This window comes from Rattus norvegicus, chromosome 18 (assembly GCF_036323735.1).
Source record: "Rattus norvegicus strain BN/NHsdMcwi chromosome 18, GRCr8, whole genome shotgun sequence".
NCBI classification, from domain to species: domain Eukaryota; kingdom Metazoa; phylum Chordata; class Mammalia; order Rodentia; family Muridae; genus Rattus; species Rattus norvegicus.
The window spans coordinates 16,449,463-16,462,052 of NC_086036.1; the positions used below are offsets into that span (position 1 = coordinate 16,449,463).

The window sequence follows — 12,590 nt, forward strand, 5'->3', positions numbered from 1 at the left end:
AGCTGTACCTCACAGGCTTTGTCACTTGTGGGGATGATGCTGTTCTGAGAGGTCGTGGAAAATTGGGGAGTGGGGACTGGTTGGAGGGATTGGGTCACTCTTGGTGGGCTTTGAGGGTTATGATCTGCCTCTTGCCTGAGTTCTCTGACTTCTGAACTGCCTGACTCCTCCATGACTGCCCTGCTCTTCCCACCTTCAGACCAGGTACCTAAATAAACTGTTCAATTCTGGAGTTTCTTCTGCCAGGTGTCTTGCCACAACCACCAGAAAAGTAACTGTTAGATATGACTTCCCTTTCACCTGCACTGGAGATGGCTCCACTATGGCTCTCCTGTGACAGAGGGGCCAGCCTGTGACTGTTGTTCACCTGGTGATTGTAACAGATGACTAACAGCTTTGGAGAACTTGACGAGAGGGTACCTGGCCACTAAATATGAAATATCTATCTGTCATATAGCATACAGATTTTAGCTGTTTCGTTCATTTGAGCTGCTCTGTGGGCTGGAGAGAGTACCTGGCAGTCAAGAGCATGTGTTACCCTCACAGAGGACTTGAGTTCGATTCCTAGCACACACATAGCAGCTAACAAATGTCTGTAGCTCCAGTTCCAGGGAATCTGATGCACTCTTCTGGTTTCTGTGGGCACTGTAGACATGTGATATACAAATGCACAGAAATACCTATGCACACAGAATCAAAATAAATCTTTAAGAAACTAGAATCCTCTTTTAAGGGAGAATTCCCTTACATGAGGAAAGTCATTCTTATGGAAGGGTGCTATTTGATTGTGTGGTTTTGCTTGGAATGGGAAGTATTTAAACAAACGGTGGCCCAAATTAAAGATGTTGGACTAGAAAACGTTCTGTCTGAAGGAATTTTAATTTGTTTAAATTCAGTGGCAGTTGGGAAAGAGGGAAACAAGGAGTTTGGAGACCTTTCAAAGATGTCTTTGGCTTTTCTAGAGGATGTTTCTTACTGAAGGGGGAGAATCAATATTGGAACCTCTCTAAGGTTTCTGTCCTTGTGCACTGTGGAGTCGCCTAGGATGCCTTAGAGGTTAGGATACAGTGGGAGCACTACACTCATTAAAAGCAGAGGCCACAATGTAGCCCAGTGTTACATTGCTGACCTAATATATAGAATGCACTGGATTCAGTTCTCAGCACTGCAGAAAGGCGTACTATCAGGTTGTCTAAAGAGTAAAATGCACTGGTGTCCTCTAGAAACTTAGAGAGCTTAAAATAAAAGGTTGGGAAAGATACAGAAATGCTAAAAACCTAAGTGACTACATCAATTTCAGAAAAGTATTTGAAATAAGGAATAAGGAATACTATCAAAGGTAAAGACAGACATTATATGAAGATCAAAAGTCAGGGAACCAAGAGGTCATAACATTCCCAAGTGTGAACACAGCTAAGGACAGAACTAGAAAGCAGCTAACACAAAAATTCATGGAGCTGAATGCAGAAATGCAGAAATGCAGAAATGCAGCCTGCTAGCTGGACAGCTCAGCAATCCTTTCACGTCCCTCTATAAAAGGAGCAAATGGAACTTACAGAAGCCAGGCACGGTAGCACATGGCTTTAATCTCAGCATGTGGGACCAAGAGGCAGGTGAGTATGGATGAACTTAGAGCCAGCTAGGTCTATATAGTGAATTCAGACCAGCCAAGACTACATAGTAAGACCCCATCTTTATGTAAACGTGCGTGAGTTAATCAACACGGTTGCTTGATTGAGTGGATAGTTAGAGACTGCTAATTATGACAGAATACATACCCATTTTCAACACACGGATGATTCATCAAGATATTCTGGTCATAAAATACACCTTAATAAATCTAAAAGAACTGGTACCATAAAATCATATGTTTTGACAAGTTACCTGAAAAATCCTGGATATTTACAAATTAGTGGTATTTCTAATAAACCAGTCACAGAATTAGGTTATTTCTGCTTGGATTTTAAAGATTTTGTATTTTTAAATGAATGTGCATGTGTGCACGTGGGTATATCTACAGGTGCCCATTTAGCTCCGAAGACTCCTGGAGCTGCAGTTGCAGGTGGTTGTGACACAAGTCCTGGGAACTGAACTTGGGCCTTTGGAAGAGCAGTGTGTGCTCATAACCACTCAACCACTGCTTTAGCCCCTTCACATTTTAGTTTAATGAAATATTCACTATGAATACAATTTGAATGAAGGGAAGCATGTCAGAATGCTTAGGAGACAAGGTCAGTGTTGCTTAGCAGTGATTGGGAATCATGGCTGATTTACAAAAATAAAAACATCAAATTAATCAATAAAGGTCCTGCTTTAAGAAACTTTAAAAAATGGGCTTGGGACGTGGCTCAGCAGTAGAGTGCTTGTGTAGCATGCTACAGGCCCTGCTCGATCCCTTGCACAGCAAAAACGAAAAGTTCCACTTAGCTATTTCCCAACAGACAATAGTTTTTAAAAGAATTAGAAACTAGAAAAAAGAAGAGCAGTTGAAATCCGAAGGAAATGCAAGGAAGAGACTAATCAATGACTAACACCCCAGAAACAGTGAGAAAGCCAGCAAAACCCAGGGGTGACTTTTGAAAAGAGTGACGTGATTGCCAGGACTCTCCTCAGGCCAATAAATCAAAAGGCGACCCAGTCACAAATGATCAATAACAAAGCTAAGAGAGATGTGTAGTCAATAAAAGGGAAATATTACAAATAGCTCCCTTTCTTTAAGATCATAACAATTTGTATGAACTAGATACTTCCTTAAAAGATATCAGTTACCAGAGTTCACTCAAGAACCTGTATAGTCCTTCATCATAGGAAGGGCCTGCCACTTTCAGAGTTAACAAATATAGTCGGTGCGTCCTGCTCATGACTACAATTCTAATTACCAATTAAATCATTACATTTCTCTAAGAGTAGACATGTTATACTAAAAACACTGGAATCCATAGCATACAATTGTCTCAAAGGGCCCTTGCTGGTGTCACGTGATCCGACACCGTGCACAGTGCAAGCAGAACATGCTATGCTCGGAATCCAGGCTGCAGTGAAATCACAGGAAGCAGCAGAGGCGAGGGATGCCAGATGCACTTTGAAATTCATTACCTGTTGGTTATGAATCAAGTTTTGCTCATTGTGCATTCAGAAACGTTTTATTGTTGGCGTGTGTGTGTGTGTGTGTGTGTGTGTGTGTGTGTGTGTGTGATTCAGTTACCTGACCTGATGAGGGACTGTCCATAGTTTAAGAGGTTACATGCTAAGAGAGTTAATGTTCTACTCAATCACGTAAGTTCCTGATTTCTAAGTGATTCTACGCTAAGGGCCAGTCTTAGCTTGGGGAGGGGTTCTGAGGAAGGGGTGTCTGGGAGCAGTGAAAGAAATGACTGGAAGATCAATCATGGGTACAGGCTGATGGGCTATGTCCTGCTTGAGACAGCTTTCCAGACTTTTCTCTCTTACAATTCTAAACAATTTCTGGATGGTTCATCCCTTATAGTTCAATCTTTTACACATCAATTCAGCCATTACCCCAGGTTTCCTTTTGATTATTCAATGAATCAGTGTCCTATGACGTCAGACCCTTGATTCTTAGACAGCAAGCACATGTTTGTTAGTTTGTCTGTCTGTTTGTTTAACTTTGCAGATGAATTCAGAGATCTGCCTGCCTTTGTAAGCACAGGCAATAAGCTAGCTGGGTGGAATCTTGCCTGATCTCACTATTCCCACCACACCTGGGCCTAAGTTCTGTCCCTGGCTAACCTTGAACTCAGTTATCTGTCTGCCTTTGTATCTTTCTTACAAACTGGTTCCTAGTGCAGCTGCCTCTGTTCTTTTAGGTTCATGAAGCCCCTCATATATTTGCATCCTTATATTTTGTATAGTTGAGAAATTATATATTTTTGAACTCATGTTTTCAGAGTTTACTCCTATAGCCTTAAGGGCTGTCCTCTGAAGGTCTTAGCATTTACCATTTTGCTGAGACACAGACATGCCCTCACCTCCTGGACTCATGCTGCTTCTAATTATCATGGACTCATTAACTTTGGCAGACAGAACATTCCCCAAAGGAGGAACATGAAGATATATACATTATTATACAAGCAAGCATTATGGCCACCGTAACCATCAACACTCATGGATGCACGTACCCTGCTGGCTTGTTCCATGGCAGGAACCATGTCACTCCATCCCTTGTGTGTGGCCATGCAGGATTCAACAATTCTATGTCCTACTTTATCACTCAAACCCCCAATTTAATACAAACGATTTCTTGAAATCTATTGCATTTGGGCTGCATTGGTTTTCTCTGTATTTGGCCACCAAGTGGAAGGATCTATAAACCAGAAGGCAGTCTGTTAAACACTGAAGAGGATTAGGGTGAGACAGTCTCTCTCTGGGCTGTGTAGCAGAGCAGGCCAGTGTATGAGGTACTTGAGTGGCTGCATTGTTGTCTTCTGGTAAAAAAGTGTCATTCTTCATAACTTTGCATGTTTGTACACTCCATTGACTCCATTGAGTCAACTAAATTAATGGTTATATTCTTTATTTCAGAAAAGCTGTACAACTCCACCGGCCGAGATCTAAGAAGGGCCCTTTTCTCGCTGAAGCAGATATTTCAGGTAAAATGGAAAAGCGAAAGCCAAACTACCACAGTCCTGGTTTTACTTTGCTAGGGAGTTAGATACAGAAAAGCTTATACCTATGTTTATTATAAATAGGAAAGTGTGTTTTGAGGACATTACAAGTTAGGTCAGGGCGTCGAGGAGACGGCAGAGTGAGCCCTGGGCTTGCTGGGCAAAGGGTAGAACCAATTTGGATCTCCAGCACCCAGGTAAATGCTGGGTGGGCGTGATGGCCTGCCAGGATTTCTAGTGCTCATGAGGTGAAAATAGGAATCTAGGGCAGTCTGAATAACTACGCTAGCTGAGCTACTGAGCTCTGGATTCAGGAGAGAGACCCTGCCTCAATATAAAAGGTGGAGAGCAATTGAGGAAGATGACTGATGTCAACCTTTGGCCTCCACATGAGCTTGCACACGTGTGCCTGCAACCCTCCCACACGTGTCCACATGCATATGCACATCACACACACACACACACACACACACACACACACAAATTAGATCAGAATTCTAGAGAAGACTATTTTATGTCAAATATTTCAAGTATAAAAAGTAAGGACAACTTAAGCAAATAATATTTTATTCTATATTCCAATTTTTTAAAAAAAACCCATTTAATTATAATTAAAGAGCTGTGTTCTTTCTGTTCCCCTCCGAATCACTACCTGCTCCCCACACCCATGCCTCCTTTCTGCCAATGCTTGCATTTAGTGTTGTGTGTATTCACGTTTCCATCCCAGTGGTAGATACCCACCGCGTATGACAATCTGTGGTATTAACTTCATGTGCATGCTGTCATGTGCACGTGTCCTACTTCTGCTTCTTCACGGACAGTGAATGGGAGTGGGTGTGACTAGCTTTGGCTAGGGTTCTGTTATAACAGAGAGCTCAAGCTGTTCTGCTCGTTCTTCTTTGGGCATGCGGTTTGCTTAATCCCAGTTTTGTTATTATAAATCCAGCTACTGTAGGGTATGCTCCCTCATGCACATGCAAGTCCCTCACCACTAGTTTCATGTTAACACTCCATACACACCAAGCCTTCCCTTTATCCCTGTACAAGAGAAGCCCTTAGTGAAGGGCTAAGTCAGGCTCCAGATACCCATGAGTGGGGTAGTGAAGGTGACCTTCGCACGGAATAGGAATGTTCATTATTTTTTCCATTTTAATTTTACTCATGTATACATTCCACTTTCTTCTAATTCCTGTCTTATCCATGTCTTTCAAAGACTGCCTTTGTTGTTGATAATTTTAGCCAGAGTGAGTTTTTTCCTGTTAAGAGGGACTAGGCAAAAAAGCTGGGCAAACCAAACCAACCAGCCAACCAAACAAACAAAAACAACAACATCAACAACAACAACAACAAGAACAACATCAACATCAACAACGTCATCAACAACAACAACGTCATCAACATCAACAACGTCATCAACATCAACAACGTCATCAACATCAACAACTAACCCATTTACTCACCCACACTCATCTCTTCTTTTACTCCTCTCTTCTTCTTTAAACTTGTTCAGTATACTGCCTCTTCTCTCCAGGATGGGACCCCTTTTCTGGTGGAAATTTCTAGAGACATGTCCTCTTTTCTCTTACATCCCAAGTCTGTTGCTGGGGGCATGGTTCCTCTGTCATGTTATAAGAAACTTGTATCCTTTTATCACATGGAGAACAGGCACTATCAGATAAAACTAAGTCATTCTCCCTCTCAGAAGCAAGCTGAAGGGTTGCCCAGTGGAACAATACACATCAATCAGATGATAACCGCTCTGGATCTAGACACGCTGAGAAAGTTTGAACTGATGGACACATTCACAAGGAATCTAAAACCTTACAATGATAGGCAAGATGACTAGGCAGTGGGTGCCAGTGGACTAGCTGTTTTGAAAAGGGCAAACTTTTACAATCTCTTAAGTTAAAAGGACATCTCTTTTAAAAATGAAAGCCTTTGTAGGTAATAAAGAATAGAAAGCCCCTGGTTTTTGGCACTTAATGAATCTGCACTTAATGAATCTGTTAATGAATTAATAACAAAAGTTACTAACATGCCAGAAACAAGGTACCACTAGACATTAGGTACCTCCTAATGGGAATATAAAGTATGATGTAGTCAAGCCAACATATCAACCCTGGCTTCAGATTCAACTACAAATATTTAAAGACAGAAGCACATGCTAGACATCACTTTAGGGAAATGATCTGCTAAATCCAGATGGTGGGCTGCTCTAAAGGATGACTGACTTTCTTCAGCACATATGTTAATGAGGGTATGGTCATTATCTTCTGTTAGTTAAATGACATTTCTGAGTTTTAGATTCATATAAATGAATTGACGTATGTAGATGTTATTTGGATCTTTTTTTGGTCTTAGCTCCGTGGAGGTAATAAAACACCCGAACCAAAAGGTAAGGAAACTTAGGTGAGGAAAGGGTTTGTTTCAGTTTACACTTCCAGGTCACAGTCTATTGAAGAAGGAAGTCAGGGCAGGAACTTAAAGCAGGAGCCTGGATGTCTGAGCCAAGCTGTTTGCTACCTTATCCCTGGCTCATGTTTATCTACCTTTCTTATATAGCTGAAACACATCTGCCTAAGGATGATGCTGCCCACAGTGGGCTGGCCCTTCATATATCAATCATGGGTCAAGACCATCTCTTACAGACATGACCACAGTTCAATCTGATCTGGGGAATTTCTTGAATAAGGTTCCTCTTCCCAAGTAATGCTTAAGTTGTATTAAACTGACATCCTGTGTAGTGATCATGAAAAAGTTGTAAATATAGACACTGACCAGATGTTTGATTGTTTTTTAAACTTAAAATGTTTCTTATAAATACCTATTTTTATAAGGTTTCTATAGTTGGAAACCACAGAAATAAACTGATGTGTGCTCTGAGAATTGCTTCAGGTTCCATAGCAGGAGAATATAGAATGATGAATAGAAAACAAGATCTCTGTGAATTCATTTACACCTATGCTTGGTGGACTATTTGTTTTACATACAGTGAGAGATTTTCCCAAATTGAAAAGTTAGAAAGAAAACCAAATTAACTTGTTCAGACTTGTTATATAGTATTTGAACCAGTCTACTCCTCGGTGCGTGTCCCTTGAGTTTCTCCTGCGTAGCCTAGAAACAGCTAGGCTAGTACTACGTAGACAAGCATGATGGAAGGTGCTTGCTACAAGGAGTGGGCCCCAAACCACACTGAAGGCCAGCCATGCTGGAGGATAACTGGACCCGACAGGCAGCATGTTGGGAAGGCTTAGGCTGGTCTGCATCTTTATCAGCGCTCATGCTCTTTAGGCCTAGAGGTACTTCAGAGACTCTTACTTTAGGAGCTTAAAGAATAAAGACATTGGATTGAGTCAGTTAGTAACAATAACAACAAGACCCAAGACAAAAACAAAACAAAAACAAAACAAAACAAACAAGCAAACAAAAAACAGGGCTCTTGACTCCAGGGCTAAGGGCATTTGATGCCAAGCTTGAAACCCTGAATTAGACACCAAAGACACACACAGTGGAAGGGAGTGCCAGCTTCCACAAGCTGCTACTCGGCTCCGTCTGCATGTGGCACCATGTGTCTCAACACATGTGCGTGTTCACACACACACACACACACACACACACACAGCAAATGTAAAACAAAAATATCACAAGCCAATGAATAGCTCCTACAGAAAATTCTGGAATGCGGCAGTAACCCCTTATCAGCTGGTGAGAACATTGCAATTTCATAATCATCTGAAGCCGGTGACTTAAGAATCATGTGTCACTGCCTATGTATTTCAGGATACGCATTTAAAATCTAGGACATTGCCAATTTGGAAAACTTTCTCCACATTTATTATCCACAAGTCTCTCCTTCCCCGGTGCCTTATCTACACGGGCCCATGCATTTTAGCGAAGGGTCTGAGTTATTCTCACGAACACCGTCTCGCCTGTCCGGTGCTTTTTTCCGAGGGCCTTTGCCAGACACTCGGTTCTCTGGTATATTAATATTAGTGATTAGCTTGACTGGTTTCTCGAGAGCTTGTTCGCACTTTTTCACCATGAAGTCATGTGTGAATCTAGTTTTAGTTAAAGCAATAAACATTTGTTACATGCTTAGAAAACCCTCCTGACTAGACATGAGCTCATCTGCATGTCCATTCCACACACACTGCTGGGAAAGAGTGGGAGAGAGGGAGAAGTATTTTTTTATTCCCTTTATACCTACCAGTGTAAAGTAATTTTCCAAAGACTCACGATACTGTCCCGTTTTCTCTTTCTTCCTCAGCCATGATTATCTCAAAGTCTGAGTTCACACAGCTGTCTCTCATTATGTTCAGTCTGACTCCGCCTCTGCCCCTAACTGGCACTGACCCTGCCTCGCTACATCGCTTCCAGGGACCTGTACTATGTCTGCCCACATTTAACTCAAGGCTCCCAGCCATGTAATTGAAAAATGTCATATAATAAAGAGAGGGGCTGATTGCATGTCGAGACAGGAGAATTTTACCAGGTCATCTATTTTCTCTCTTAGTGATAAATGCCTGGTTGCTGCTACTATCCCAGTTCTCTGTAGTTCACTCCATTGGCTTCTGTATTCCCATTGCTGGGGTTTACGTGTGAATGCCTGCTCTGCTGTCCCTTATAGCACAGTATGGATCCTCCCTGTGCTGTCTATTGTAGGAAATCTGCAGCAGTGGAAACGTCTGTTTCACTGGGCTCCCCACAATTTGTTTTTACAGCAACTGCCCAGTTGAGTGGTGGCCAGATGTAGTTCAGTGGTCCCGGACAAGTGTGTGTTGTTTTTTTCCTGCCCTCTCGAGTCTCAGACTGTCTGTAAAGACATCCTGCTCGTTTGGTAATTGAGTAGCCAAGCCCGGGTGTCAGTTCAGCAATCCCGATCTGGTGTTTTTGCATAGAGTCCTGCTTCCTTGTCCTCTCAAAGCTCCCTAGAGGGCGAAGGTGAGAAACGTCCCTCTTTGAACCTCTGTCTTGCCTGGAAGAGGAAGAAAGCTTTGATATTCACAGCCCCAGAGCTTTGTCCACTGAGGCTTCCCCATCCTCAGGCAGGGGTATGGCTACGCAATTTGCATGTGTGAGAGACTCCAAGGGTTCCTTGCCCGGTCTATCAGGAGAGCTCTCTTTGAGAACCACTAGTTTAGCAGTGTACTGAGTTTCTCTCTATGTCCTGCCTCCGGCTGACCACGGATGGCCAGCTGCTGCAGGTGAATGGCTGCCCCTGTACCCAGCTCCCTTCCCTGTGCTGCCAGCTGTGCAAGGGAGGAGATAAGAGAAGAGACTTCCTCAGGTTGACAGCATTCACGTGCCTTTTGCTGAAACTGCTGTCTCTAGGCTACCTCTTGGGACAGGCATGAGCTTTTCGTGATGGGTTGCATGGTCACTGGATGCTGCTGTAGTAAAAACTCCATGGGGAAGTTTCACGTGGCCAGCACATTGGGTCCTGTGGGTGTGGGTTCTGAGGATCTTGGAAAATGAAAAGCAGAGCACTGTACAGCTTCCGGACGGGCAAGGGATTCATTTACTTCATCTTTATTAGATTGCCCAGAAGGCAATAATTGGTCTTTGGCAAATGACATTGTGAAGACTTGTAAAATTTCTTTGGCAAAAGTTAGACACTTGCTCATGGGCTCTCTCTCTCTCTCTCTCTCTCTCTCTCTCTCTCTCTCTCTCCTTCTCTCTCAAAAAGGAGAGAAAAGAATAAAGAAAAAAAGGAAACCTTCTTAAAATAAAATTCTAAAAACAAAAAAACTAGAGTTGAGGAAAATCTGGGAGGAGTTGGGGGAGGGGAGGAAGCATAATCAAATATATTGTCTGAAAAGTTAAAATATTTAAAAAGAGTTAGATGCTTTATCTGAACAGAGCAGAATCTCCTGTGGGGTAATTTTACTTCAAAGATTCCTGCAAAGTTTGAACAATGCAGCTTGGATATAAGGTAGACAGGGGCCTATTTAAATACTTTAAAATTTTTAAATTTTCTTTTATTTCATTTCGTTTCTTTCCTTCCTACTAGGATGACAAGGATTTGGTGCATGAATTCGTCATAGCTGAAGGTCTGACATGTTTGATCAAAGTGGGAGCCGAGGCGGATCAGAACTATCAGAACTACATCCTGAGGGGTGAGTCATGGCAGCCTCTCTGTGGAGGGGCCAAGGTCTCCCTCAGGAGCTCACATGATGTGAGTTTTGTAAGAAGTCTGGGATAATGGAGGGAAGACTCCTTGTGGTAACTCATGGCTTTTCTATCAGTTCCTCAGCTCTTAGTAGTTAGCTGGTGTCAGGGCCGACTTAGTTTCCCGTAGGTCGCTAAGAGCAAAGAACGTGTGACTCGACTTTTACATAAACCCCTTTTTTGATAAGCAGAGACACATGCTAATTGGACTCAGGTAAACTCTTCATTTTGGCTCAAAGCTACCCAAAACTAAAACCCTGATGTATTTCTAGAAGGAAAAATTAATTTTTAAACTCGAGTTGTCCCCTGTGGTGCTGTCATTAAAGTGCACATTCTTCACCACACCTTCCTGTTTCTGATTCATAGGTCTCAGGTGGGCCTGGGAACTTGCCCTGTAAGGAGCGGTTCTAATCACTGCCTTATAATTTAATGTGCAAAATTAATGCACAGCAGCTTTGAAGCCAACTCCTGCTGCCTTCAGAGCTAATGGTCTCGTACAATGGTGGCGATTCGGGTCTTCTGCTAAGTAATCTTGTTTCTTCCTGTAAAAAATAACCCAAAACCTATGTGCAGAAACATATAGGTTTGAACTACAAAAACAATGGGTTTGGCCAGAAACAATGGGTTTGAACTACAAAAAGAGACATTTCATGTAAGTCAGTATTATCCCAATTTTATAGTGGAAAATAGTTGAGACTCAAAGACATCAGTGCTTGTTCCTAAGGATGTCACTTCCCCTGGGCCTGGCTTGAGCACTGGCCCAGGTCAGGATGGTCCTGGATTTTCCTGTCCCTTCAGTGTGAGTAACTGTGACTCCACAAACTGCAAGTTGCTGTTCATAAAAAAGGAAAAAGCCACAGACATCTTTTCCTTTTCCTTTTGGATGAAGGGAGGGTACACAGCAGTGTGATTTAATATGAGATGCCCATGGTTGGGGTTGACTGAGGCAGTGGCTGGGTCACTTGCCCTGAGAATGCACCTTTGTGTCCTGTGCTGTGATGTAGGTAGCCCAGCTTTCCTTCCCTGACTGGTGCCCAGCTTTCCTTCCCTGACTGGTGCTGCTAAAACCCACACAGCAGAAGGTACAGCGGAAACTCCCAGGGGTCACTGAACACACCCTCAAGTCAGAGTTCACTCTTTGGGTTTGCCCCGCTAAACGCCATGTGTATAGGAGAGGGCACCTTCTTCACCCTCTTCCTTTGCTCTGTGGTGTCTGTGAGATGACAGGCTGGTTCCTTCTGCTACCTTTCATCTTTCCTTGGGCTTCTCAACAGATTTGAATCAGTTTTCAGAAAGGATGCCTGACCGTTGGGATGCATGGTTTCTGACCTCCCATATAATTTAGTCATTAACGTAGAAATTGGGATGGTGGGTAAAGACACACTGACCTCAAGCTGCATGCTCTATTGAATTCAAAGGTGGCAGCTGTGTCTGTGTTATAAGGGGAAAGTCCTGTCTGGAGCCTCATTCGTATGCTTCTCCTCAGACTTAGATTAGATGAAAGTAGAGAAATGGGGCATGGAGAAGGGTAATTCCATTGGCTTAATTTATTTCCCCCACTCACAAGTTAGAAACTTAAAGTTGGCTGACACAAGAAATGCACCCCAAAATATCTCATTATGAATAATGAGTCCACACTGACTCTGTATATACGTGTAGCTATTTAAAATGTTTATCATTTAACTCAACAAATCAAACCAAACCATAACCATCCATATGTTTAGTCCTCTGTCCCTCTCCTGGGAGCATGTATGTGTGATTCTTATGTGTAAGCATCTATCCTCATTTGCATTCAAG

At 42.6% G+C, this 12,590-nt stretch overlaps 1 protein-coding gene across 7 annotated transcripts in view; it reads left to right on the forward strand.

Annotated features, from left to right (window-relative positions):
- Fhod3 (formin homology 2 domain containing 3) overlaps positions 1-12,590 on the forward strand; it is a 432,679-nt gene that overhangs the window by 181,633 nt on the left and 238,456 nt on the right. For all 7 annotated transcript variants that reach the window (XM_017600804.3, XM_017600806.3, NM_001415720.1 and 4 more), the window contains 2 exons: positions 4,543-4,610; positions 10,636-10,741. In XM_017600804.3, coding sequence (XP_017456293.1) covers positions 4,543-4,610; positions 10,636-10,741 — 174 coding nt within the window. The remainder of the gene's footprint in view (positions 1-4,542; positions 4,611-10,635; positions 10,742-12,590) is intronic.